General features: G+C 37.4%; 1 protein-coding gene across 3 annotated transcripts in view; it reads left to right on the forward strand.

The window, feature by feature from the left end:
* The window catches only part of TFPI (tissue factor pathway inhibitor), a 197,113-nt gene that overhangs the window by 89,218 nt on the left and 80,104 nt on the right, over positions 1-27,791 (forward strand). Inside the window, exons 1-2 of one of the 3 annotated variants that reach the window (XM_068948356.1) lie at positions 24,121-24,212; positions 26,514-26,619. The exons of 1 other annotated variant lie outside the window; for it this stretch is intronic. Coding sequence is in view for 1 of the 2 variants with exons in the window: in XM_068948351.1 (XP_068804452.1) it covers positions 24,201-24,212 (12 nt within the window). In the remaining variant the exon portion in view is untranslated. Of the gene's footprint in view, positions 1-24,120; positions 24,213-26,513; positions 26,620-27,791 lie in introns of those variants that run through there. One more of the 3 variants, XM_068948351.1, reaches the window with a different exon arrangement.

Consider the following 27,791-nt stretch of genomic DNA (forward strand, 5'->3'; position numbering starts at 1 on the left):
ACTGTGGTAATGGGACATGCAGGTTGCGATATAGCACCTGTATATTCCAGGATATTAGTGCTTTTTATAATAAGCATAGATATAATTGATACTTCTCTACAGACCGGACATTTGTGGCACAGTAGAGATAAAGTTTTAATGTATTTTTCCTTCTAGCCTTTCAGAATATGTCCATGGTAAAGAGAGGGGAATGACAAAGTCAGAGCCGTGAGAGCTGATATCAAGACAGATGTCAGATATACCAGTTGATCAAAAATAAAAATCAGTAAAGAACATACGTAGAGAGAACATAAAGAATAGGGGGTGATCGCATTTACTCTCTGCCAGTTGCCAGCTGCTTTCTCTGATTCTCACTTTCTGCTGTACTGATGTTGTCTTCTATACCTTCTTATTTACAAAAAAATACTTTTACTGAAAACAGCATGTCCATAAAGTCTTCATGCCCCTGGACAGTGAAGTTAGATGTTGTATTGAAACTGGTAGAGGAGGGAAAAAGGGAAATGGAATCTATTTGCTTAAAGTATGTTCAGATGTGAATCCTGGTTGGTGAATTTCCTGAACTTTCCTTATATCATAAGCTTTGAATATGCTATCCGTTATCAGAAATGAAACATCACTTTAGAGTAAGCTATATTTTACAAACCATTATACTGTAGGGAGAAGAAAGCCCTAATCATAACCTGCCACTGTTCAGTGTTTTCAGATAAACTTCCACTTACGGAGTTAATTTTGTCATTGCAGTTTTGGATCCCTAATTTTATAATGTATTGCTTTCTGGGAAATGGATGCTAAATAGAACTGGGGCGTTTCTGTTGGCAGTTGCATAGTTTTACCTTGAAGACTTTTCAAGCGTGCACTTGATTTCTCTGCCAATAATCTTGAATCTAAATGCAACTAACAGTAATATGTAACATTTACAATAGTTATCTGTCAAAACATTTTTATAACTAGTAATATTAATTTTAATATTGTTCATTTATGCACTTGCCATTGAGGCTATACTATGGGAAGCTTGTATCAATCAATAAAGCAATTCCTGCCAGAATATTTTTCACACTAAAGTTGCGCAGATGCACATCTTTCTTCAAGCAGAGTTTATTTCAAAGGTTTCAAACAGCACAAAGGAAAGGATTACACAGAACAGAAGACACAAAGTTTCCTAAAGGCTCAAAGCCCTTTATTTCTGTGAAGATGTATGGGTGGTTGTAATGCAGCAAACTGAAAGCAAAGACTCTTAGACTATAGGACACAATGGGAACTGCAAAAAAAATTCTCAGTATGACAAAAATATGGGATGGATCTGCCTGAATGTTTTCTGTGAAGTGAATACTCCCAAAACACAGAGATCTATTTATATTCTAAAACTGAATATTATTGCAAGTATTATGGGAAAAATGAAATCTAAAGTAGAGAAAACACAAAATGAGACTGTAGAGAAGTAGAATGATTTGAAAGGAGATCTCTCTCTCTTGCCTGTTGCGACATTTCAGGGCATGTCTCTTCCCTTCAGGATTGTTTTCTGTTTAGCAGCTTTTAAATTGCTTCCTGGATTGCAGCTTTTGGGTCCCTAGGTAAAATATCTCTGCTTCTTGCCCTTTTCAGAATTTCTGAAGTGAGCCTCTGCTGTGGGACCTCAGACTGGACGGTGCTACTTCCTCCCTGCGTGCTCTTCCCCTGTGTCTTGCTCTCAGGGACAGATCCAACTGATCGGATGTAGTAACTAAGCCAGAGCCATCAGGTTGCCCAGCCACAGCTTGTAATTCAACATAAAAGTGTAACATACAGCTCAGGGAGAAAACTGCTGATACTTCCCAACCAAGCAGAGAATATCGGCATATAGTCGTTATCAATTTGGTTCATAATCTTTGGTTTAGATCTAGTATCCCATGTATTCTTTAAATTATTTGCATGAAATCAGCATCAAATGCAGCATTTTAAGATCTTGTTAGATTTCTCTTATGGATTACTCCAAAAGAATTTAACATATTTATATAGTTTTTTGAGATATCCTATAAATTTAATTGCAGACTGCTTTGAAGAAGAGAGGATGAGTGAAAATGGAAAGGTATAGTAGAAAGGCTGAAGGGAACAATAGATTCCAGAATTTTTGATCAAGGCCCACACGCAGATGATATTTCCATATATAAACTTTGCTGCAGAGTTCTGCAAAGTTTATCTAATCATAGGCTCACCTGATCAGTTTCTGTTTGGCGAGACTTTTAAAGTGCACAAGATGTTAGAGATCAGATCTTACACACAAGGCCAGCTGTCAACACATTTGTTTCTGATAAATAGAACAAAAAACACCTTTTCTGCTTCTGTGCTATTCAATATATTTTATTTAGAGAAAACTGGAATAAATACTAAAGAAAGGCTACGAAATGGGATCTATGACCTAAAGGGGAGAATAGCAAAATCCAAATTCTGTTCACAAAAACTTCTGTTAGTCCCAGAATGTCTCACTGTGAAATACTTTATGCATTCTAGCTGATTTTATCTTGGGAATCCAAGTGGTATCTAAACTATCCAGAAACAAACCCATTAAAAAGACCATTAATTCAAACTGAAAGATCAAGTTATATGCAGAAGTTAAAGCTGGTTCAATTTTTTTAAAAGCTGTCTGTTGCAATGAAATGGCTCCCAAGACATTTGCAGGGAGCAGAGTACAGGATTTCAGCCAACAAAACAGCTGTGTACATTTTCAGGCGCATGGTATTTCAAGTAGTTATTTGCCCTTCATGGGGAGGGAAAAGGCACTAATTTAGTATGAAATGACAAAGATATAGCTATGAAGATGATGCTGTTTGGTAGGAACGCTCACAAACTAGCCTAGTGAAGCTTTTGGGATTGCTAATGGCTGATAATACTCCTGATCTGGTCACTGGGGCTATTCCGTTATTGATCATGATAAAAATTAGACTTCCCTCATTTTACATGGAATGCACTTGTTACCTCAACATCTCTACTGCCTTTCAACCATCAGGAAATGCCATTTGTGTTCTCTGAGAGAGATCTTAGCCACACAGCTTCCATCCATGTGTCACCATAACACATGAGAAAGCAATTAGCTTTACCAGGATGATCTCAACAGTTATTAACATCAAAGGTCTCTACAAAGTATTTGAACTACAATTGCGTTAAATTACAATTTGATAGTATTGATCAGAAGGAAGCCTAATTAAATAAGACTTCAAAAGTTGTATGTCAATGTGCTTGGCAAGAAAAAGAAAGGCTTCAGCCTTGGTCATTTTATATTTCATGAAAATTTGTGATTGCTGTGTTTTAAGTCTTATTACATGGTGCTAATGATCATGGGTGAGCTATGAAGAGATTGCGTTTTGCCAATTCCTTGATAAACAGACACGTTTTAGAATATCTGGAAAAGTGAATGTGGTTTATCTTCAGTCCTCCAGGCATGAAATTGTGGTTTTGCATGTTAAAAAGTTGTTAAATATGCTCCATCTCTATGATTTCTGTGTTTTTGTGATTATGAAACCTTTCAGCTATTTATATCAATGATTAAGTAAAGTGATGATATAACAGTTTTTTCAAGGCTTGTCAAGGCTACAAGTCATATGACAGTGCTCTACATCAACAGAATGTAGAGTTCAGCATTTCAAGTTATTTTTGGATCAAAAGAAGATGTATACTATGTATAATTTTTATATACTTATATGAAAATTTCCTCTCCTGCTTTATAAGAATATGTATACTGAATGTTGTCCCATGATTTTTCTTTTTTTTCCTAATAAGAGAATTCTGTCATTCACATTTCCTCAATTCGGAATACCGCTTTTAGAAAATGATTCCAATTAATCTGCAACTACTGTAAAATTAAAATGATTTTTTAGCAGTCTTTCATTTAACTGGCTTAAAACACTGAACATGAGCATCAAATATTTTGCAAGCATCTGAAAGGTAAAGCCTGAAACAGATTCCTAAGCAAAGTCCAGTAATCCAGATCACCCTGAAGTTGGAGAATCCTTTTGTGTGAGCTGGGATTTCTCACTCTCTTATTCAGCAGAACACTTACTGCCGGGCGTTAGTGCTATAGGCTTACCAGATGCTTGAGCAATATATTTAAACAAAATAAATTTAATTTTTTGTTTCAGGGGCTTACGAGAGGAAAGGTTTTTGAAAATATATTGTTGTGGAGAACATAGTGAAGGTTCTCTGAGAACCTGAGCTTGTTCAAACTAGCATTAACTGCTGAACTCAGTGTTACAATCAGATGGAAATTGAGTCCTACCCCTCACTTTTCCTACTTGAGAGGAAAGCCTGATGAGTGGCTCTGTAAAGTCAATAGAAGAATTTGCAAATATCACAGTGAGTCTCCTGAAACACGAGGGTAAAGGAAACTAGATATAAAGAACTGGTTTTGTAAGGCTGAATGAGGCATGTCAGTCCAGCAAAGATTTGAAACGATTTGTGGATGTTCTTAGGCAAGCAAACTTGATTTACTTGATGCTGAAATAAATTTGCCTTTGTCTTTTTATGAAATGTATAAACTTCTTTTTTTTTTAAATCAACCAGGCTCGCACTCAAGGTTTCTTTTTTTCTAAAAGTGAATTTTTGTATTTAATATAATAAAAGACAGCAATGCTTCTGGAGGATTAAGGAAAGTTTCCTTTTGTTTTACCGGGTGCAATATGCTGTCCTTATCCTGATGCAGGGAAAAAGAGGAGCTGTTTAGTCTGAAGATAAGATTTTAGTTGGCACAGTGGGGAAAAGAAATGTATATGCACCTCTGTCCTTACCATCTGTTGATAAATTCTTGTCAATGCAAGTTGTCACTTGTCTTTCAGAAGTCCAATTTAACATGTGGCACAAGAGTTGTAAAATTCTTTCTTTTGGAAGAAAATATAAAGTCCTAGAGCAAAACTATGTAGTTATTTAAATAATTATTACTTGAACAATTCCTTACTTAGGAAAAATATTTTCTACTGTCTTATGGCTAAAGGAAAGATAAGCAACGAAGAAAGAAGACTGTAATGTTGCTTGCTGTCAGCGTGTTTTTTTTTTTTTTTTTTGGATCCCTGAGCTAAAGAGAAGAGAAATAGCTTACTGGCGATTCTTAGAGCAAATTTAATATAAATAATATTTTGCAAGTGAAAGTGAAAAAAGTAGAAATCTTATTTGTGGTAAAACTGGGAAATATTATTTAATCAAAGTAGCATTTTGACCCAAAAGAATTTTCATCACTGAAATTGTCAAATATAGTCATTATTGTTAACTGAGCACTACGTGTTTTATACATCTGTATTCATTTGAAAATATCTGTGGGTCCTAACAGCTTCACAAAACTTCATGGTGAATAATGATAATTTTTGTGATGGACAATGATATTCTTTTAGTTCTGTTTTGCTATGATTTCAAAGAGTACCTTTTTCATCTTTCTCATTTTTCAGTTATAGAATATTCAATTAAGTTCAGAAACTTAAAGTGAGTGGCAACTGTTACTAGTGACACGCAGCAAATATTTGTAGTGAGAGCATAAAATTGATAACATATCTTGAATGACAGGTGGGGGAGGGAACCCTTGTGGGGTCTTCCTAAGTGGAAGACTTACCATCTCAAAAATGGTATTAGAAATAAACAGGCAGCCTACAGAGAAAAAAGGAAGATATATGTCCAAGAAAGCCATATCTTAAAGATGAGGAACTGTCAGATTAAGTAATAACTTTCAAAAGACAAACACAGTTATACTTTAGGAGGGAAATTAAAACAGATAAAAATAGTCCTTTAGTCATAAGATTAAAAACGAGTCTCTGTGCTTTGATGATGATGACGAGATTAGAGATGATCCAGATATGTCCCCTGAACTGAAGGAATACGTAACTCAGTTTTCAGTAAGAGAGATAACATAGAACATGAGGATGGAGGCAGGATAACTAGTGGAAATAGAAATAACCCTATCTGAAGAAAAAGGAAATTAATTCAGTCATAGTAAGGATGAGAGCGAGATAGTTTCCATTCCAGAGTACTGAAACTGCAATGAAGCTGCCCTTGGGAGGTTTTCTAGTAAATCTGTCAAGCTGGACATGATGTTATATGATTGGAGGATAACATATATTTATTTCAAGAACAGTTAAAACTGAGGTAGGAAACTTTTGACCTGCTGGTTTGATTTAAAAACACCCAAGGCTTTATAACAAATTCTACAATAATCAAAATGTAAAGACATGGAGGTAAGTGGGAGAAAAGCAGTAGAGGATTACTAAGGGCTGATTATGCAAGACTGTATTTATTGTCGATTAGACAGAAAATAGAGAAGCGTGAGATGCATGCCAAGAAAGCTGACCTACATTTTCCAGATGAGATTTTAGCTCTTACAGCCACTATCAGCATACAATCTTGTATAAAACGTTTAATGAGCTATGCAACGCATTCTTTCATGCGTACATTCTCCTCAAGACAACTACTTCTATGTTTTTGGTGTTTTTAAAGTATTCTAGGCTAAGAAATTGGGAATTAATAAGGGTACATATATGGCTTGTTCTTATGGCTTCTAACTCAAAATTCTAACTCTAATTCTAAGTATAACTTACTTTTAAATTTTACCACTGTAGTTCTTTAAATACTAAAAGAATTTTAAAATTTCTCAGGCCAGCTTATTCAGATAAAATAAACCTTAACTGACTTTCAGTTGTCTACACATAGGTGGCTGAATCTATCTGAGATTCCCTTTAGCATCCTACCGGCTTCCCTCTGCAGAGTGCTCCTATTCCTGTCCACTACACTGGCACAGATGTCTCACATACCCCACAGCTTCCCAACTGGCACTGGATAGATATGTTTAGGCAAGTGAAGTCCTCCCTAAAAACGTTCTTCACTATCAGCAGGGAAACATAAAGGATCCCCTTGGTTACCGCACCTAACTCCCAACAATTTAAAGCTAAGAAGCATCCATAGATCGTTTCCTCCATAAGTTCGCAGACATCCTATGCCACAGCATGTTTTCTCGCTCCTTGCAGCGGATGAAGACCCACAGTAAACAGTGGCCACAGCAGTGGTGGTCAGCAAGAGCACAGCAAGAGTCATTGCCAGTGTGCAGCAAGAGCAATTGCCAGTGTGATGCCAGCAAGGAGTTTAGGGGGGGAAGAAGGGAAAGAGAGAGAGAGAGAGAGGGAACACACATGTGCTTTGGAGTGGATATTTATAACATAACCAGAACAGTGGGTTCCTGAGGCTGTTAGAGCTTAATTCTAATGAATTGTGAATGTTTGGAGATTCAATGTAAAAGGGCTGCGGAAAACTTTTATTGTATTTGTGGCTATTTGTTTTGTGGTTTATTGTGGGTTTTTAATCTGGTGAGACTTAACTCTAAAAATCCATTAGCTAAAAAAATCTGTAACAACGTTAGTGCTGTGGCATCACTTTCTAGATACAAAAAGGTAAATAAATATTCAAACACCCATTTGTGTTCCTTTTAAGTAGATTTCATACCTCACTTTTTCATTAATAACTCTGCAGTTATTTAAATTGGAAAAGTCAGGTTCACGATTCTGTTTCTTAAGGATGTTAAGTTTGAAAAACAAACAAACAAAAAAAATACATAAGCCAGACTATAAAATCCCAGTAGCCCAACCTCTTGATGGAAATGGGATGGTAGATGGTATTTGTGTTGATAAGCAGTGTTTCCAGACTGTGACTGCAGAATGTGTGTGCAAAGGAGGAAGAAGCCATCCACAGGGCAGAGGACTAAACAATTGAAAAATATGATGTTTTGTTTTCTTTCATTCTGAAGGAAACCCAAATTTACCCTGAGCTGATTTCTCTTCAACAGAGAGGAATGCAGTAAGAAACAGGAGTTTATCTTTCGTTTTGCAACATTTACGTACAAGGGGAAGACTAGCAAGCAACACAAACTGTTCACAATATCTCCATAAAAATGGTCCTATTGAGCCGTGTCATTTAGATAGGATTAGTATTCTCTGTGCCTAAGCAGCAGGAAGGGATAATGGAGACTTCAAAATAATACATAGCAAATATATACCTACTTACAGATAGTCATGCTGTAGATGGCATCTCTGACTGAAGAGTTCTAGATAGATGGTCATAAACAAAAGTGGTAAAAATTGGAAAAATTCTGTTTTGTATTTTTCCACTTCTGCCCTCCTCACCATCAAAGCATCAGTATTCTGCTGATATAAAGTCAGTGCAACTCCACTGACTTCAATGAATTCATCAGCCTTATATGGAAGTCAGCATCAGATCTGCTCCTGAGTTTTCCACTCTTTCCCCTGGGCCTCATGCCAAAATTCCTTTTACTGGCAAAATAGATCAAATACCAGTTGTTGTTTTTCCACACAATAGAATAATTAGGAAAAAAATAAGTCTGTAGATGTTAGTACATGTAGTAGTGATATTCTTCCTGACTATAATAATATGAAGATTGAACAAATAATGAAAGTTCAGTTGCCTGTTTGACTGCTATGAGGATGTATCTCAGCTGAAGAGACTCTGCTGCCTCACTTCACGTGAGCTTTTAGCCCTTGCAGAGAGGCTATAGCCCTTGCCTAGTCAGTGATGCAGGTAGTTTTACATAATATGCTGAACAGATAAAGATTTACCTTGCTAGTTCAGAGAAACATGGCTACAGTGTCCTTATAATATTTGTTATGGTTGACGTATTTATTGCGGTTGAATATAAAAAGAGCAGTACACTGAGGGGAGGGAGGAAGATGTTAATTCCCAGGATACAACATCCAAATCCATCTGTACCATAGAGACCAAAGTAGACTTTGTGCTAGGCTGAATTTTTTGTTGTGGGGGTTTATGGCATTAAAATCTATTCAGTTTTCTAATACTATTTATATACAACTTTCTGAGCTGTACTTAAGCTATATTATAATCTAGCTACTATAAGGAGCCTCAGTAAGCAGGGAATTGAAGTAGAAGAATCTGAACTTGGTTTATTACAAAGTCTTAATGGAAACCAGCTGACTTAAGGTTCTGCATTTTGTTACACTAATTTTTTCCTCTAGAAAATAACGTGAATGTCACATGGGTCAATAGCACAGTCTTTGCTTTCATATGCATGTTCCAAGCAAGTTGGATGAAACATGGATTTATGAATCATTTCCCAGCTTCTTCAGTCTAAAACGTTTAAGCCAACTTACAAGTTGATCAAAATACTATTTTTTCCGTAGTTGGAATTTGAAAAAGGAAATTACAGGAGATGCAGTCAAATAGTGTTTATGTGCATCCCAAGAAGTTCATTAAAAACAGATAAAACCAATGTGATAAATTGTTTAGCTATTTTAAATTGTTTAACTTTCCTGTAGTCACATTCTGCCTCTAATCCATCTCTCCATAATTTTTTGGGTTAGATTAGAATTTTTTTTTGCATCAGCTGCTGATTCCTGTGTCTTGAAGGGTGAATCTACTTACCATTTTTCTCATGTGGAACAGCGTGGATCACTAACATGACTAAATTAACACCTATAGCAGCATTGCTCTGATTTTCTTCCATGTGAGCCAGATATTTAGTGGTGTTATCTGTCAGGAAAATAATGTTGCTTTCTTACTGTGAATTAGCCAAAGAGAAAGGAACCTATGGGATGTTGAATTAATGTTAACCTTCACAGGTATAGCTTTCTTTTATGGCTGATCACAGCATACTGTGTGTGATCATACATCACCATACCAGAGCATGCAGGGAAAACAATTTATTTTTGAGAAAGTACAATTAAGCTTGTAAATCTTAAGACTAACCCATTGAGGATTCTAGGCGTATTCATTTGCTGGAATAATTGTCAATATACTTACACCCTTTTTTGTACCAGAATTATCAGCAAGTAACATTTTAATGTCCCTTTAAAGAAACTGTAAGAGAAGAGGAAACTAGTACTTACATCTTTTCTTAGCTCAAACTAACAAAGGTTGTGCAGTACCAGAGAATTATCACTAATGAGATATAATGATCTGATCCACTGGTGTTGTACTCATACCAATTACCCTGAAAGGTGCGGGTATTGAGGATCACTAAAAATGAGTCTACAAGCAGCCTAATTTGAAAACATTAAACCGTACTTGGACCTTTCTGTTTCAAAGGTAGTCTTTGTGCTGTGTGTGACAAATTCTGTTTGGAACCACAAAATGGGTATTGTTACATGAAGGCTATGGATCTTCTAGGTAAAGCAATTAACTTTAAACATAGTTTTGTTTTAACTCGTGCTTAATGAGTACTTTGATAGTATATAATTTTTTAAATTATGAACTAGACTAGAACTAGAATGCATCTTGAACAAAAAAAATTACTTTGACTTAGTTTGCTAATAAATTATAGAGTTTTGCTGTTTTCTCGCTATAACTTTTATCAGCTATAAAAGCTTTTAATCTACGTTAAGCTGTTACAAAAAGTTTATCAGCCAGGGTTGATAGTCAGCCCTGAGATTTAGGTCAACATAGAAAGGAGTTGATGTTCTGTAATAACTCTTCAGTGTTCTCCAATCTGAAATTTTCCAGTTCTCCAAGGTAATTTCCTGATAAACAGCACAAACGGAATGGATATATGTACTAATAAGGTAGCACAGAAAGTAGTCATCAGATATACTTCTTTTGTTTTCTTTTATTTTTGAGAGAAGTTGCCAAATGGCTGATTTTCAGAGGCTGGGGTTCTTTTCCAGTTTGTTTAGGCATATATCCTCCTATTCAGTATAGGAGGATATCCCCCATGATAACTCTTAGCTGTTATGTAGCACTTGACATGAAAGCATAATCCAAGGTTTACCTAAGATTCAAACTCTGTTGAACAAACTTGACCTGTTGTTTTTACATCAGGCTTGCATCTGACCCAGCCTCCTCTTGCTTGCTGAACTTAATCTGACTGCTTTGTCTGAATGTGTCCATAATGTAGCTACACTAATTAAAAAACCTGGACCATTAGTTCTGTTTACTGTGCAGCAGTACAGGGCTATAAAAATCAGAATCTTGCTCTCTGTACTGCACAGTTCCCTGCAAAGATCAACATCTTTGTTTTCTCTAGAGAGACTGAATATCTAAACAAAACCGATGGACTGTATAAAGACTCTTTGAAAGGAATATGCCTTCTGTGGTCCAAAGTTGACTGTAAGTACAGATTCAGTCACCCTTATTCAGGAAAATTACTAGCTTGTTTCTTGAGTATAGCTGTTGGTTTGGAATATTAATACACATGCATTAAATCTGACACCCAATAACGTGCCAATTTCAGGTCCCTGCTGATTTTTAACAGCTATCTGAGATTCAGAGTAAGAGGATAAAGTGAGTTCTATATATTAAATTCTGTCATGAGCCCATTTCTGATTCAGTGTGATGAGAAGAACATTAAATTAAATTCTCCACTCATTTTTAGCTTTCTGAACTACTTGAGAAACTTAAGATATTGTTCAGAAAATTGGGAGCAGATAGGATCTAATACAACAGAGGAACATGCCAGCAGTTCATTAGAGAAGAAGGTTGCGACAGGGATTTATTAGGTACTTACCTGAAGGATTTTTCTTAACTCTCAAACTTGCAGCAAAAAGGCTAATGTTTGAGTTCATCTAAGGTCAAAAAGAGGAATCTCATGTGCTTCATTTGTTAACATGCTCATTTTCAGTCTTGAAGTTTGATGAATAAATATCTGTTATTTTCACTGTGTCCACTTCATGCTTTCAATCTTTTTTCTGTTAAAAAAAGCTATGTAGAAAGGTTGTGATTTATCTGCAAAACCACTCAGAATATAAACCTGATATTCCAGACTGAAAGGGAGGATGTATTTTAAACCAATGAATATATTCACTTGTGAATGACTTCAGGCTGCCTTTGCTATATCTGGTAGGTTAATCACAGAATTTTCAAAAAGTGTTTTACATCAATATCACAAGCTATAGTTATATACACTTTCCAAAACACACACAGACTCTTCCATTTGCTTATGCTCTATAGCAAAAACACATATCTACTGCTAACACATCTGGGAGCAAAATCTGCTCTTTAAAATTGAAGAAAAAAATGGTAAAGGGTTTTGAAAGCTGAAGTGCAGCAATATATCATCCAATTTGCCTGGATGTGCTATTTTCTGAAAATAGTGAGAAAAGATAGACCAATATAATCAGAAAGATTGAAATTCTCATTTATTTTATGCAGAAAGATTGTAGAATCATTTCCAAAAGCAATATGGGCATAATCCTGTCTATCTTTTGCTACAAAATAAAGTGAGATATTTAATTCAGTGAGAGATTTGCTTACACACAATGCAGGGCTGAGTCTGCAATCATATAGCTTTAGTATAAAATTCAGTTATTTTAAACTTTGTATATAAAAATTAAATCATAATTGGGGACATAAAGCATGTAATTTGCCCTTTAACATCAATGTAATTTTTAGAAGGTAAAAGGCATTTTTGCACAATGCATCCAAGCTAAAATGGAGGACTTTAAGGCTCAGCTCTGAAAATAGCCTTTAATATTTATTGTGGGGGAAAAAACAGTATTATACCACAGGACTAGTGTTTTGGGACTGAGAGGGTGATGCCAGCTGGGATTCTGGCATTTGAGCTGGTATATACGTTTTACTTACCTGGGAATATTTTTAAAACAAGCCATGCTTCCTGAATACATCTTTGATTTCCAGTTTAGATGCTTGGAAGTGAATACGCAAAATCTGAGCCAACGCTATCATAAAATGGTTTTTTGTTAGCATAAATAGTATTATATGCTAGAAATAATGTTTTCTGTGTGTAGGTGTTCGAGTGTGTTACATAGGTCAAAAATGTGAGTCACTTTATCCTGTCATTTAATTTAGCTTTGAGTTCACATATAAATCCTAATCCCAGCAAGCTGTGTATTGTTTTGTATACTCAGGCTAGACTTGGACACACATTCTCAATAGCTTCATGGAAAACCTGAGCTTGAAAGTGAGAGCTGGCTCACCCGTGAAATCTTGCCCTTCGGACAGTGTAAACACAACCTTTTGTAACCTTCTGAATAGGCTGTTTTCACCATTACAGGAAAGAATAAAGACAGTACACTGGAGTATTTTTGTTCTATACTTCTTGCCGGACAGACTCCCACATTCATCACCAGAAATCTTCTCCTGTGAATTGATGCAAGGATTTTTTTTTTCCTTTTGGGTTTGTTTTCTCTTTGGAACACCGTGCGCGTACTGCTCTCTGACTCTTGAGCATTGCACATCTTAAACGTTGCACTACTCCAGGTGTTTCTGTTGCAGAAAATCCCACATAAAGAAACATCTCAGGATGATACATTTTCAGAAATAAAGTATATCTGTTGGGAAAGCCATTGCTCTATCGATACATGAGTGAATTTGCTGTATTTGTACCATACTTTTATTATAGCTGCCAATCTGCCTTGCTCCCTGCTCTTTCTGAGCACTTCTCAAGAGTCTGGCCTTTCTCAGTAATAAAAACTGGTCTCTTGTTGAAGGGGTTTTGCCCTTCACTTTGTGGCATGGAAAAGTTTAAGGGTTTTTTTGTTTTGTTTTGTTTTGTTTTCTGCATGTGCTGCCTGGCAAATTTATATCAATTCAAACTGATATAAAATGTCTTTGTAGCAGGAGACATTTACATTTCTAAGTTCTCTAGCCAAAGTTTTGCAGCTCTTATGGCAGAGAAGGATAACATTTTCTCTGAAATGGCTGACTACGTTATGGTTAGGTGAACCCATAGGGTAAACCTACAGCTGACTTAAATAAACAAGCTTAGAAACCAAGAAAATGTGAAATGGCCATGAGGAAGTGTCAGTTCAGTGCATGTTTCAATATTTGTAGGCAGCCTGTATGTTGAATGCAAACTGAATTCTTAAGGTTTTGCTCAGGCTTGTAGTTTTTTTCTTCAATTCCACTTTTTCCAGAAGCCCAGGACAACGCAAACTGCAAAACTGACCCTGTGTGCGCATGCTAATCTTTAAAACTACTAGTATAAAATACTTCTCTGGTCCTCCATGATGGGATGTTTATTTAACTGGCAAATGCACGTTTCCACTAGAGTCTGTACCACTTATACTGCTGTTCTGGGCCTCCACTGAACAACAGCTTCTAGCCTCCCTGAGCCAGAAAGACATCTGCTACTGAGTAACAAATGTGGGTGCTTGATTGAATGATTGCTGTAATTCATTTTTATAATCTTATGATTTCTCTGCTTATTAACCGTGCTCTCTCTGCATCCTTGCTTCTTCCACAAACCTTTGTGTGGTGTTGGTAAAGGCTGTATTTTGTTTCCCCCGTTGTCACCTAGCACTGCTATAGTTATGTTCAGTGGGTTCACAAGGAAGTATTGGCATCTTTTGCCAGTAATGGCATGTAAAGACATGCTGATGTCTTTACACTTCCTTGCTATCTCTTATCTGCTACCTGACCTGGTGTTAGGATCATCCTTTAGGACATCCTGAAAAACACTGATCTAAGGGTGCCTTGCAGCTGTGTGCCTAAGCCACTAGTCAGAGCGTTGCCTTACGCTAGTGGCATGTTAATGTGCTTACCTGGCTTCATCTCAGATAGCTCATATGCAATTATTTGTGACATACCTGCAATTCAACAGGTAGCTGTATCTGTTGAGATCAATATTCTGAGGCTGTGTGCTACATTATCAGTTTAAGGCTATAAGTTACATTTTAGGAAATGGAGAGGAATAGAGTTACAGTAATGGAAAAGCTACGTATTAAAAATGTTTGTGCTATCAGTTTATTGCCTCAGCTCCTGACTTTTCAGTAACAATCGTGAAAATTTGTGCTGCATGTGCATTTTGACAGTTTTTACTGTACATAGTGCAGTCATGGTCAGGCTACTGGTTCACCAACATTATTCAAAATCAGATGCTTCAGAAGAAGCCAAAGAAATAAAATCAAGCGAAGTATCATCATTCATCTAATCAGGTGTGCCATTCTGCATATGCTTTCCAGAAACAAAGAATGGAATAGATTTCTCTTAACCTATGGAGGATATTCTGCAGACATCACTTGCAAAATATCCCAAATATTAGTGTAAAAATAGAAAAATTAGTACAATTAGCAAAATTAGCAAAGATAGAACAACTGTAAGTAGCCTGGAGGTATCATCCCATAAGTAAAATGCATAGATCACTGTAGTTATTAACAGATATACTCAAATAATTATCCTGATGGTAATCTTTAAATGATAAAACAAGTATTTGTTTGCATTTCTTTTTAAATAATCATTTGGTTCTTGGCATGTGCTCTTAGCTCAGAGTAACATGCTTTTATTTTTATTTTGTTTTGCTTATAGTAACTGTTTATGGTTTTTGTTTTTATTTTCTGTGGGGAGCAATTGGTGGGGAGCTGCTTTCCTCGGCATGAATTAAATCACCAGTTGATAGGCATGGCTCTTTCACTTCTCCTCAGGCTATGGTGTTGGGTGATGCAGAAGAAAAGGTTTTGGGATTTCAACAAATTCTAGACAGTGTTTTAACTCTTCTTAACAGGTCAGCATTAACTACTAGAGGCTGAATGAGTCTGTGGAGAACACAGAGATCAGGGAAATGGAAAAGTTGAAGTACAGGTTTACATTTGTGGTCCCTAATGTTTACCTGTTCTCTGCCAAGTACTTTTTGCAGAATCTGAGGAGAAGATTCCTTGTCTAAAGTTTTCTGTGTGCCCAACTTTCTATTATTGCACATAACCTTTCCACCGGGGTAATATTTAATTTTCTTCACTATAAAAGTGGAAACTGTTGTTCAAATGAAAAGTACCAAGAGATCTTGGTATCTTTGCAGTGACCCATAACTAATTTTGCTGATGGACAACAGAGGAAGGACAAGGAAGGACTCAAAGCAACTGTTTCTTAGGGATTGCATCCAAAGGCACCGTCCGTAGCAATGAAGTTCTGAACTGTCATATGTCAATTTTTATTACAGTTTACGTTTCTTATGACTTCCAAACAGATTTTACCTAACTGTAATGTTTGCAGTTAACAAACATTGCTCTCAACAAATGGTTGTGGAGTTAAAAATGAGCGTCGGTAACGTAATGAATCTCTCAGCTGTTTGTTAAATTTTCTGGGGTTTTTTGTTTTTACAAACAGCTGCCTGAATTGACAGAAGAAAAATATGTGGAGAAAAATAAAGTCTGTACCACAAAGACTTCTGTCCAAATACCATTAGAGTCTACTCTTAGCTGAAGTAGGACACAAAAGCTATCCCCCTCTTAGGAGAAACAGTTAATTCAGGAGGGCTGTGCTGACTATAGGTCTGCTCTGTCATGAGCTGGTTGGTAGCCATCAATCATATTGACTACCAGCATTCCAAGCTGTGCATGTAGTAAATTAACCTCTTTTCAATCCTCTTTCACTGATCTTTTACGAGGCTATCTAAATGCATAAAATGGATATTAAATAATACATATTTGAAGTCTCAAGTTGAATCCTTGCACTTACATGAATATATCCATAATATATCTATTATATCCATAAAAAAATTAAGTTCATGGTTTTGAGGATGCTGATGTCTAAAATCATACTTCTTTTGATGTATGTCTTCTTTTCCTGCCAGAAAATATGTTATTTTTAGAAAGAATTAGAAAATAAGTTTGTTTCTATTTCCCACACGATATCACAGGAGGAGACAGCTAGCATCTCTGTTGAGAGCACTGTCTGATTGCATTGGCATCTGAGCACACCACATGTCCTTTTGGATACCCAGTAGCAATAAAAATATGCTACTCACCTACCTTGAAAGACAAAAAATAAAAATAGCTCTCTCAAGTAGTTGATTTTAATATCTTTGAAAATAATTCCATATATCACAGAAATTTGATTTCTTTTCTCTCCCTAGATGCAAGACCCTTACAGTGGGTCTTCCACAAGATTCCTACTACCTCCCCTGTAAGTGAAATATGATTTATGGTGATGATAAGCAATGGCAATAGCATTTGAAACCAGGTCAGTTCTCTTTCCTGTAAAGCCTTCCTATTCATCAAATATCCAGCCACATGTATGGCACTATCACTGACTTTAGTGGAGTTGCTTATCTCCCTAGAGTTAGTTATATTCTTAAGTGATTAAACGTCATGGACTTGAAAGACTCAGAAAGATATATCCAGCCAGTCATACACAGACATAGCAAGACTGTGGAAGGGGGTGAGCAATGCGGATCTCCTAACATTTCCTGAAGCTGCAATTTCACCACGGATATGTGTCAAAAAATGGCATGGAAGCATTAAGTGGCAGATTACTTGCAGCCTCCTCACAGGCCCCTACCTCACTGTGTGATCCTGATTTGTCTGTATCCCTTGCTTATTCACATTGATCTCTGACAAAATGCCTGAAAAACATGAGAAATCTTCGCTCTCTCTCCAGAAGATGGATGACAAAATCCATCTTCTGCCCTACCAAGTACTCCTGATATTATCTGAAGCTGATGAAGGAGCTGTACCTCTCCTCAGTACAGCACTACCCTTGAGAGTTGCTGTAAGGAACTGGTATTCCCTACAAGTTGCAAGCCTCTCCTCACTATCAGAGAGTCTTACAGGAATGAAAGGTTACATAAGGTAACCTTAGCAATGCATTTCTGTTAAGTTTTCCTCTTCATGTGTTTCATGGGCAAGGTCATGCCCATGAAACTTGTAACATTTGTGAGTTTTGCAGATCAATCTATTCCATCCATCCTTGAAGATATATCCTTTTGCTAGAGTAGTCTGGTTTTTCCTTGTGTATATCAGGCATATAAAAACAAAATGAACAGCTTTACATCATTAAATCTAATATAGGCTTAATTGTTACAATATATTATCAAGTGTTTTTGTGCAGTTTATATTAAATGGGCTAAAGCTATTTCCTTGGGGAGACTATTTAGAATTTAGCAAATCTCAGTGTCAGTAAAACATTGCTAATGTTCCTCCTAAATGTTTCTTTTGATCTGTTTCACCCCACTGCTTCTAATATTGTCCTTCTTTCCTAGTATTTTCCAGCCCTCTTAGGAATAAACCACTTTTTTCATTTCCTTTCCCTTAGCATAGTGAACACAACTGCATGCTATTAATTTTAAAATTCTTCCCTCCTTCACATTGTGATTTAGTATTCCTTAGAGGAATGATATGTATCTTTACAGAACTTAAAATAATTGCTGTGGTGTATTAAAACATGGAAGTATAATTATCATATGAAAGCTGCGATAAAACCTGTCTGATCAGTTGATTTTTTTTTTCAATAAAACACTATTCTTTCCGGAAGGTAAGATGATGTAGTTTGGGTGTATAATACAGAAAACATTTGTAAAAGCCAGACTTTTTTCCTATTGGTCGAAGTTGCAATTGCTAGAACCATTAACATTTTTATCTCTATTAGGGTACAAGATAAATTATTAAAAGTTAAAAATGACGTGTTATTTTTCTGCAATGCAATTTACTAGCACTGGCTCTCAAGTAAGTTCTGCATACAGAAATCATTCTGGTCATTAGAAATGTATGCATGCTAAGTACGGAAAATAACTAGTTGCATAACCCCTTGAGAGATTTCTGTTTCTGATGTTCTGCTATTAAAACTGAACCACTTGATCTTCAGAATCTGAACTTTTTATCCAGGTGAAATTGATTGGAAGAATTTTATACAGCTTGGGTATAACCTCACTGACCTCAGAGTTTGCATTAAACTGTATTCCTATGCAAAAGCTAAATTATATTATGTTTATTTTATCAGGCCAAATATATATTGTGGGTATTTATTTCATAAGTTTACAATAGACTTATCTAGACAAATAGCTTTAAAGGAGAAGTGCAATTAAAAAGGGAATGATGTGCCTTGTGTTACCCAAGGCTACTTTTGCAAATGAGTATGAAGTTTAGTTTCACTGGCTCAGACAGTCAAAGACTTTCTCCTTCTAAATCTAAACCTGAGTTGTCTTAGAAACACTCAATTTGCAAAAGGGGAAAAAACCATACTCCAGATAAATATAAATTATTCTCACTCTTACGCTGTCACTATCAAGAGCTGGAACTCATTCTTTCAACTCATTGTTTGTATAGCCCTCTTGAGAAATACAGGAAATATAGTCTTCTGTAGGACATTGTAAGCCATTGAATTTTCATATTCTGGCAGCAAATTAAGTACATAAAATTATCTTACTTCTTTGCTTTAAGTCTGGATACATTTCAGTATGCCCTGGTCTTATGGGAAGACTTTTCTAGAATAGTCTTTCTCTAATTGTTAAAAATGTATTGTAATTTTAGGCTAAAATTTAACCACAGATAATTTATGTCCGTTTGTTCTTGTACCAGCAACGTCCACTAGCGTAAGTATTACCTTAAACAGCTCTAAATCAGTGACTTCCAGAATGAAGAATAAATAGCACGAGAATGCCAGATTCTGGTTCTTACATTGCAGTTGATAGATACAGAGCACCAATATTGACCTTGTTTCCTGTGACAGGATATCCAGCAGGACTATCCGTTATTGCTAGCCTTTGCATTTATGAAGAATATATTTTGCCAAAATGCAACTTTAAACTTCAGTTAATAGGACCTACAAAGATTTAAGAGCTGAATGCATGAATTCTGTTTGAAGGTCAAGAAAAAATATAGCGTTGAGTCAAACATCTTGTATTGCATTCCAGCATCTGGGCAAATTTCCTGCTTAAAATCCCTCAAAATATGAATTTCTATCTGGTGATCACATTTAATTTATTTGGAAACATAAAGTTGGCAACATCTCCAATACATTGACCACTGTTTGTATACCTTACCTATAGCTTAGATGAATCTGTTTATGAATTACAAAAGTTTAGCACTCTACGACAAAGATACATAGAAGTTCAAGATGAGAAATGAGGGCTACTTCATTCAAATATAACCATAAGGTGTATTTATACTGGCAAAATACTCAGTAAGTATTGAGACTGAAATGTGGCATTGTATACTGAATCACCAAACTGATTTGGTTAGTTTCTTTAAAACTCCATTTATTTGGAAGGATTATTTGTAACCCAGATCACTTCACAGCCCTTCGCAGTTACACAAACAATATATTGACCCAATAAGGGATCAGTCAGGAGCAGAAACAGGTGACTGGGACAAATGAGAGAGGGAATGAGAATACCTTAAATTTATTTTGCTTCTGAAGTCTCAGAGTATTACAGCGCTGGAACATAAGCTGGAGGCGTTATAGCTTTGAGAACTCAGAAGGAGTGAACCAGCTTGCAGCCTTAAATAGATGAACGAGAAAGGGAGAGAAGATGGGTAAATAGTGGCAATAGAAGTGAAAGCAATTCAGCCACATTTGTTCAACAAATTAGTGTGAAAATAGGATAGAGATTTCACAAGCACTAATATGCCATTCATTAAACCAAACTATCTCTGAATATATTTGTTTTAAATAAAACTCAAACATGAGCTATTTGTTGCTGTCAAATATGTGCTGTTCATTTCCAACATTATTTTGGTGAACAGATCCACCTTTATCTGTAAGTAGTTTGTGAAATCACCATGCATCCTGCATAGAGATATTTAAATTAAAATATGTAATCCTTGAGCTGCTATTGTTGGTAGACAGAGGGGTTTGGGGGCTATGTGTAGTGTATAAGTTCTCTGAAGCTTTGAATTGAAAAGACTCCATAATTGCTTAAATCTTTCTTGAGACAATTACATTTATGAAAAAAAACCACTGGAAATCCATTTTTTTTAAATACAGGATTGTTTAATACAGGCAAACAGATGTAAACTTTGGTGATGTGGAGCGACTGTAACCCTGGGTGAAGCACAGATCTGAAGCTTTTAACTCCATTGCCAGCATATGTTTCACATAAGCCTGGATTCTAAGTACCTGTAGAAGATTTGTGTATTGGTATATTCAGTTACAGGGGCAGATAATAGTCTGTAAATGAATGATTTTGCAGACAGCTTCAACATGGGTAGATAAAAGGCTTGGTGACCTAAGAGCACAGCTGTTTATGCATGCTCACAACTGTGCAGCAGTCATTTCAACAATATGATTTTTGATGCTAAAATGGTTCTCCTAAAGATCCACATTAAAGAATACTAATAGCTAATTTAGAATAACTCAGTTTGTTTTGATCTGACTCCTTGGAGTTATAGAAACTCAAGAAAAAAAGAAACTGTTTGAAAAGGAAGAATTTTTTTTTATCATAGTATCACTTGTGGCTTGTTTAAATAGACTTTTCATAGCAACAAATCTCATTTTTCCATATTGATCTATAAAAATCCATCATTTTATTCTGACTGTGCATTCCTGCTAGGTATGGAGTAGGGGATCAATTGAATTTTGAATCAATTCACAGTTAATCTATTTTAACTGTCTGATCTTTTGTAAAATAAAACTCTGAAGTTTTTATCTTTTAATCTATTCATTATGGATAACAACTTCAGAAGAAAGTAGCTGTTGGTTTTATATTCATTATAATTCCAACCATTCTTTTCTTACACTCAAGAGTAAAAGGAGTAATGTTAAAGTACGATGAGATGGGAGATCGAAAGAGATCACTTATATTTATTTTTCTTCATATGCAATCAAAGTTATCAAACACAGTAAGCAAAGTAGCCAACTGGGTGTCAGTGTCATGTGACTGAGAAATGCTTGGTGAATAAAGAAAGATACAAAACTACTTAATCTCCATTCCACCCCAACAAACTGTTGTGATGGTGAGCTTTGTGCTTATGGAAGAGGAAAAAATATGTAAGAAAACGTGCTTTATCTTGGGCCTTTCAAGTTGGCATTATTAGTATTTTATTAGTGAATAGGCAGCCTTTATATTTTAACACCAGTCTAGGTCTTACAGCAGCATTCTTTTGCCTTTCATTCCCCAGTAGTTTTTCTAAAAAGATATGAACATGAAGACATATTTCATTAGCATGAAGCTACATAGATTTTCAGGTTGGGAGGAATGTGTGGTGCTGCTTGAGTTTAATATTTTTTAACAGTTTGTCATTGTGATGTAAGTTTTGTTTCTAATGGAAATGGAACAACTGCTATGCTCTGGCTCAAAATGCTACTGGAGGCTAACATACATAGCTTTAATGTTTCTAACAGTGTTTAGGGTATCATTATGTAGTTCTCAAGGTACCCACTAGTTCTTAAGAGGTGGAAGTGAACATATTAAAAATATAGGAATCAAATATTCAATAGGAGGGAATATGTTAACAACTCCCATGTTCCTGCAGAGGTTATTCTAGTCTTCTCTGCACGTCACCCGACACAGGTGCCACAGCTAGAAGTTTTAATAGAAAGAGGCAACAGTGATTTGCTTAAGATACTATTTTACGCTGTAACATTTCTAAGTATGTATTATGTTGTAAACCTTGTATATTTGAAAATAATATTAAGTAATGCAAACAAACTTATTTAGGAAAGGAACAGCCAGAAGGTATAGCTGGAGGAAGGGACTGATGGTAGATTCTGACTGCATAATGAAACCACTGGATAGTGGGGGAAAGCAGCAGCTGTGTCTAGGTTTCATTTTACTCTAGCTCTCTTTAAGAAATTCTAGGCCTTGTATGGAACCGACTCTGTCAGATCAGCACAGATATTAGCTTGTGCTACCATTAAGGATACGGCGATGGCAAGTTGCAATAGAACACAATATGGTGCCGCAACATGGCACTCGTATCTGGTAAGGAGATGTATCTGCCTCCCATCCACTCTAGTCACAATGATTTTTGTTTTTTAGCTATGCAGGACTTTAATACAAAGGCATATTTATTATACAGGTTTGTACGTTCAACTATATCCTCCATATTCAGTTTAGGCTTTGCCAATTTTCTGTTGTGCAAACTTGTGCTTTGTTTTCCCAAACTGAAAATATTTTTATTCGTGAACATAGAAGAATAAGCCCTTGTTCAGAATCAAGGAACCCTTGAATGTTAGCTTGTTTGCAGGCTGGCCAAGAGGATGTGGAGTGAGAGTAGAGGAGGGAGCTGACAAAGCAATTGCCTCCTCCATGCCATCTCAGAGATAAGGACTTTTGTAGCTCATCCTGAATGGGCAGGAGAAAAGAGGAAGAATATCTTGCTGAGCTAAGCCCAGCGGGCAGTAATGAAAATGGAGGAAATGAGATGTGTTAAGGGGAGTTTAAATATGCAGTTCAGGAACTAGCTGAAAGACATTCAACTGAAATAGATTTAACTGCCTCTGGTGCACTGAACTTCTTCTAATATCTGGCAGAGCTGGCCTGTAATACAGTGCAAAGACTGAACGCGCTTTGGACTTTAGAAACAATCATAAAACATTGTGAGAATACTTCCTGTGTGGCAGAGCCAAACCAACTGCAAATAATGAGATGGTACCAGAGCTGCACGATACGTATGAAATCCAGTCATCCGAGTACTTGTATAATTAACACTTCAGTTATTCATCAGAATTTTGAGTGCTGTAGTCTACTATGCTAAATGGTATAATTTGAAATATGTTTGCAAGAAGCAGCTTGTCCCTGTGGCATGGTCAGGATCACATTGCTATGTTCATTGCTATGTTGATATTCATGTCAGGTGAAATAATTATCATGGCTCTGGGAAACCGAGAACTCTGGAGAAAACAAAATCAGGACAAACCAAACCAAGCTACATAAGGTGCAGCCTAACTACTCTTTGTTCTCTATTCTGTGTATTCTGTGTAAAACATAACATCTAGCCATCTTCCTCTGTTCATCTGAAACCCTCGTTCTTTGAAAAAGGACCCTTAATCCTGTCAGAGAGGAACCTCTGTTGTATTTCTTTTATTTATTTTATCATTCAGTCCCTTCTATCTGAAAGGACATCTAAGCTGGTATTTATGCTTCTGGGTACGGGGAGGTTTTGCCTCCAGCAGCAGTCGTTCTTGGTGAGGTGCTAGCCCGCTTTGTAAGATGGTGCACCCGGCCTTCGGGGGAGCCTGGGGGCCCTGGAGCGCGCCGAGGCTGCCAGCGTACCTCCGACACGTCCTGCTTTCACCTTTACTCTTTCAAGTGGCCCGCTTCAAGTCAGCCACGATGGCTTGCCTGACTCTCGTGTATTCTTACTGGTCTTTGTACAATTTTGGGGAGCTTTGTTCTTACTGCTTCGCCTGTACTGCCCAGAAGTAGCCCGGTGACGGTGCGGGAGCCTGAGGAGCGGGGCTGGCGTCGGCGGCCGCCTTAACGGGCACGGCCAGGAGGGGGCGGCGGGAGTAACCCGAGCCCGCGCCCGTACTTACCCGCAAGGAAGGCGCGCTTTTTAGCGCAAGTCGTTCAGTTTAAACAAGCGAGGGGCCCCTTAAATTCAGCTTCGTCTTTCTCCTGGTTAATGTGGTGCGAGGTCAGTGCGGGGCGCCGCGCGCCGCGGGAGCCGTTGCTCGGCCGTTGCGGGGCACGCGCGGGGCGGGGCTGGAGGCAGGTGAGCGGGGAGAGAAACCGTCCCCACGGAGGCCTTTATGTCCCACCGTGATGTGGAAATCTTTCAGTGGGCTCAAAAAGGGGGGGCTTTCAGGACGTGCTGCATTTCCCTTAAAAAATGAGGGTTATTTTTAAGTTTACTCATCTTCCTTTAAGAGTAATATGGTGTTACAGGGGAGCAGGGACAAATAATAAGTGCTTTACTAATAGCACAGTTGTATGATCAACTTATTTCTTATTAATGTATTTGATGTTGCCTAAAAATACTATGTTTGTGGCTGTGTTAGAAATAAACTTCAGAAGAGCAGTCCTGCCCATCACTCAGCATGCGCTGGTGCAGGAGCACCGATCTGAAATACAGGCTCGGCCGGGGGGGGAACTGCAGGAACTGTCTGCTGTGTTGGCTTGCCGGTCGGTTTGCCCTGGAACAGAGGCTTTCTGAAGTAGTGGAAACGTTAGGGGCCAACCTGTAATGCCTTTTGCAATAGCAGAGAGACTTGTTAGCTGTGTTCAGTGACTTAACTGTTGTACTGTTGTGGGTAGTAAGTAACCAAATTTGGAAAAAAAAAAAAAAAAAGGATGTGGTGTATGTGTATGCAGCATTCTGACAGGAGAGTAAAACTGTGTAAGGCTTGAATTAAGTTGTTCATGAAGAAACCGTATCTTTGTTCTGCTTTACACCTCGTGAAAACTTTTAGGGGGGAGGAGAAGGGGATGTTTTCATTAATAGATGTAAACAGTAGCTGCCAGCATCACAATGTGTTTTTTTTTTTTTTTTTTTTTGCATATTGCAGCTATAATACATGTATAGCAGAAGAGATAAGGGAAGATAAAGGTTAAACAACTCTGCTCTCTGCCTCTCTAGATATCGTCACAGTGTGTTATGAATAAATTAGAGTAGCAGCATCTGTTTGCTAAATATATAAACTGCTAAATAATATATAAACTCCTCCTTGAAGAGGAGAAAAAAGCTTCTGTTTCCACTGGGTCCACTTCAAGCATGAAAACTTCTCTTTGTTTAGGTGTTAATATAATGAATTAAAAAAAAAAGAAAGAAAACAATGATAATGAAGCACTTGAACGTTTGAACAGCTTTAAATATGCTGTCAGAAGCACTTCTGGAATGCAAACTAACTTCTGTCAGTAACCCCAATGCTACAACAGTCTGACCTCAGTCTGGGCTAATGTGAAACGGCACAGTGGGTTAAAACTTGAGTTGTATCATCAGATGCAACATAAGAGGCAACTGTATAAAATAGAGTATTTCCATATTGAGTCCTCAAAGACTAAGATTTGAACAGTAAGTGCATTAAACAAAACTGCATGGTCTATGGCTAATTATTAGAATGGAATAGCTGACCACAGATGACTTGCTGGTTTCCAAGACTAATAGTAAAACCATCCCTGGAATATTAAGCAGGCAGTTCTTATAAGGGTCGCTAGACAGGCTGATGGAAGCACTACTAGGAACTTCCTCCAACAGATTTGATGGGATTAGATAATGAGGTTTACAGATTTCCAGTGGATTCTACAGGATGGAGCTGTTAAAGGAATAACCGTGGTGTGGCACTTGCCCTTTCCTTTCTTCCTGTCTCTCCAGGAAGACAATAGGCTGCAGAAGCAATCTGTGCATTTTTTACAATGGGAGAAAAAAGACAGGCAGGTAAACATTGGGTGTCTTGTTTTATTGCTTCTGACCTACCGTGACTATATGGGCGCTCTTTCCCTCTCCCATCGTGAAATCTTCCTGTATAGTGACTGTAAAGCTTTGCAAGTTTAGGTGTCATGGCTAGTTTTCTCCAAAATGTTAGTTAAGGCCAGACTGAACAAAACATGACACCTTTTTTTTTTTTTCTTTTTAAACCACACCTACTATCCTTCATTCTGCTCTTGCTCAGATCTGGCCTTTTTTTTAGTCAGTGACCTTTTCCAGGCTTGTCACAGAAAGGGTCCGCGAGCAGTGGAAAGAATTACATACCGACAATGTCAACAGTAGCTAGCCAAGAGAAATAATGTGCTACAATTGCAGAGCAGAATTTTACATGTATTTAAAGATATTACCAAGACAATTAATACACTTATCTTAATTCCCCCCTTCTCTTTCTTTCCTTCACACGTCCACCTGGATATGTGATCCTCTCTCCTTCCTTGAGAAAACTTTTTCATTCCTCTACTGAGCCAGTTCAGTTCTTTACCTTGATGGAAAACTTCGTTTTTATTGCAGAGAGATACTTCTTCATTGTTAGTGAGTGGAGTGAGGCCAGAGAAGCAGCAGAGCTGATGGAAGAGAAGAGTGGCTGCGATTGCTGGAAACAAAAAGAAGAAAAGAGGTAGATGGCAAGGAGATAATAGGACATCCACCTTTTAGAGGTGGAGGGCATTTGGATTGTAACATGCATTTTAATTGTAACATGCAACTCCCCCTGAAGAAAATATGCATAAAGATAAGGCAGTGGCCTCATCAAAATGGTACAGTTCCACAGGCAAGCAGGGCAGGCGTGGTGGTGGCAACCAGGTTAAGCTAAGAGTTTGGATAATCGGACAAGTCTGTAGTGATGAGGCAGGTCTGAGGTCAAGCTGAACAGTCAGCTCAGCAAACCAGGGTCAGGAGAGCGTAACCAGGGCTAGACACACTGATCACCAGGTAGGTCTCATAATGATGAGGCAGGTACGAAGTCAAGAGGGAAGTTGGCTGGCAGGTCAGGGTCTGGAATAATGAAGTACATGGACAGGCAGCGGCATGGCTACAACACCACTGCAGTATTGCTCGGGTGGGGGCCAAGGGTAAGCGCCTTAGCTTTAAAGCAATTCCATAGGGAAAGGGAAAGAGAGGCAACCCTCACTGAGGCTTCTATTATTCTTTTCAGCAGCTCTATCCAAGGTCACTAGCTGCACTGTCCCTGAGTTTGCCCTGAGCTCAGGCAGCCAAACCCGAAGGAGCGGGGAGAATGTGCTCATGGCCCTAACACGTGGTATCTGAAATAGTATCAGCCTCGGGTAGCTCATTCTGCTTGCATAAAGAACGAAGAGCCCAACTTGTTCTCAGTGTTAATATGCAGTAGGCCCTTGGATGCTTTGAAAACCTATGTCAGCAGAGCTGGGATCTGTACTTTTTTTTTTTTTTTAATAGTACAAATTAGGCAAGGCTTAAAGTCTAGATTCTGACGTATACATAGCACACATTAGGAACATAACTTACCTCAATTCTCTCTTGTGCCAAACAGCTTCAGTAGACCTTGAAAAATAAAATAGTGAATGACATTTTGAATAAATGAACCTATCTTGAATCCTTATGCCTTTCTGAGCTGTCTGCAGTGAGAATTTGACAAATGAGAATACTGTTGTGTTTTTATAATTGGAAAAACAGTGGGGGATTAGATAAAGTTTCAGTTGCAGTGCTGATGGCTCAGACCTGGTTGTAGTTAACGTTCTTGTTTCTCCTCAGAGCTTCTCAGCTGGATGACTACATATTCTCTAGATGTTTTCTTTTCCCATCTCAAAT

The sequence above is a fragment of the Struthio camelus genome, chromosome 6 (assembly GCF_040807025.1).
Source record: "Struthio camelus isolate bStrCam1 chromosome 6, bStrCam1.hap1, whole genome shotgun sequence".
Lineage (NCBI taxonomy): Eukaryota > Metazoa > Chordata > Aves > Struthioniformes > Struthionidae > Struthio > Struthio camelus.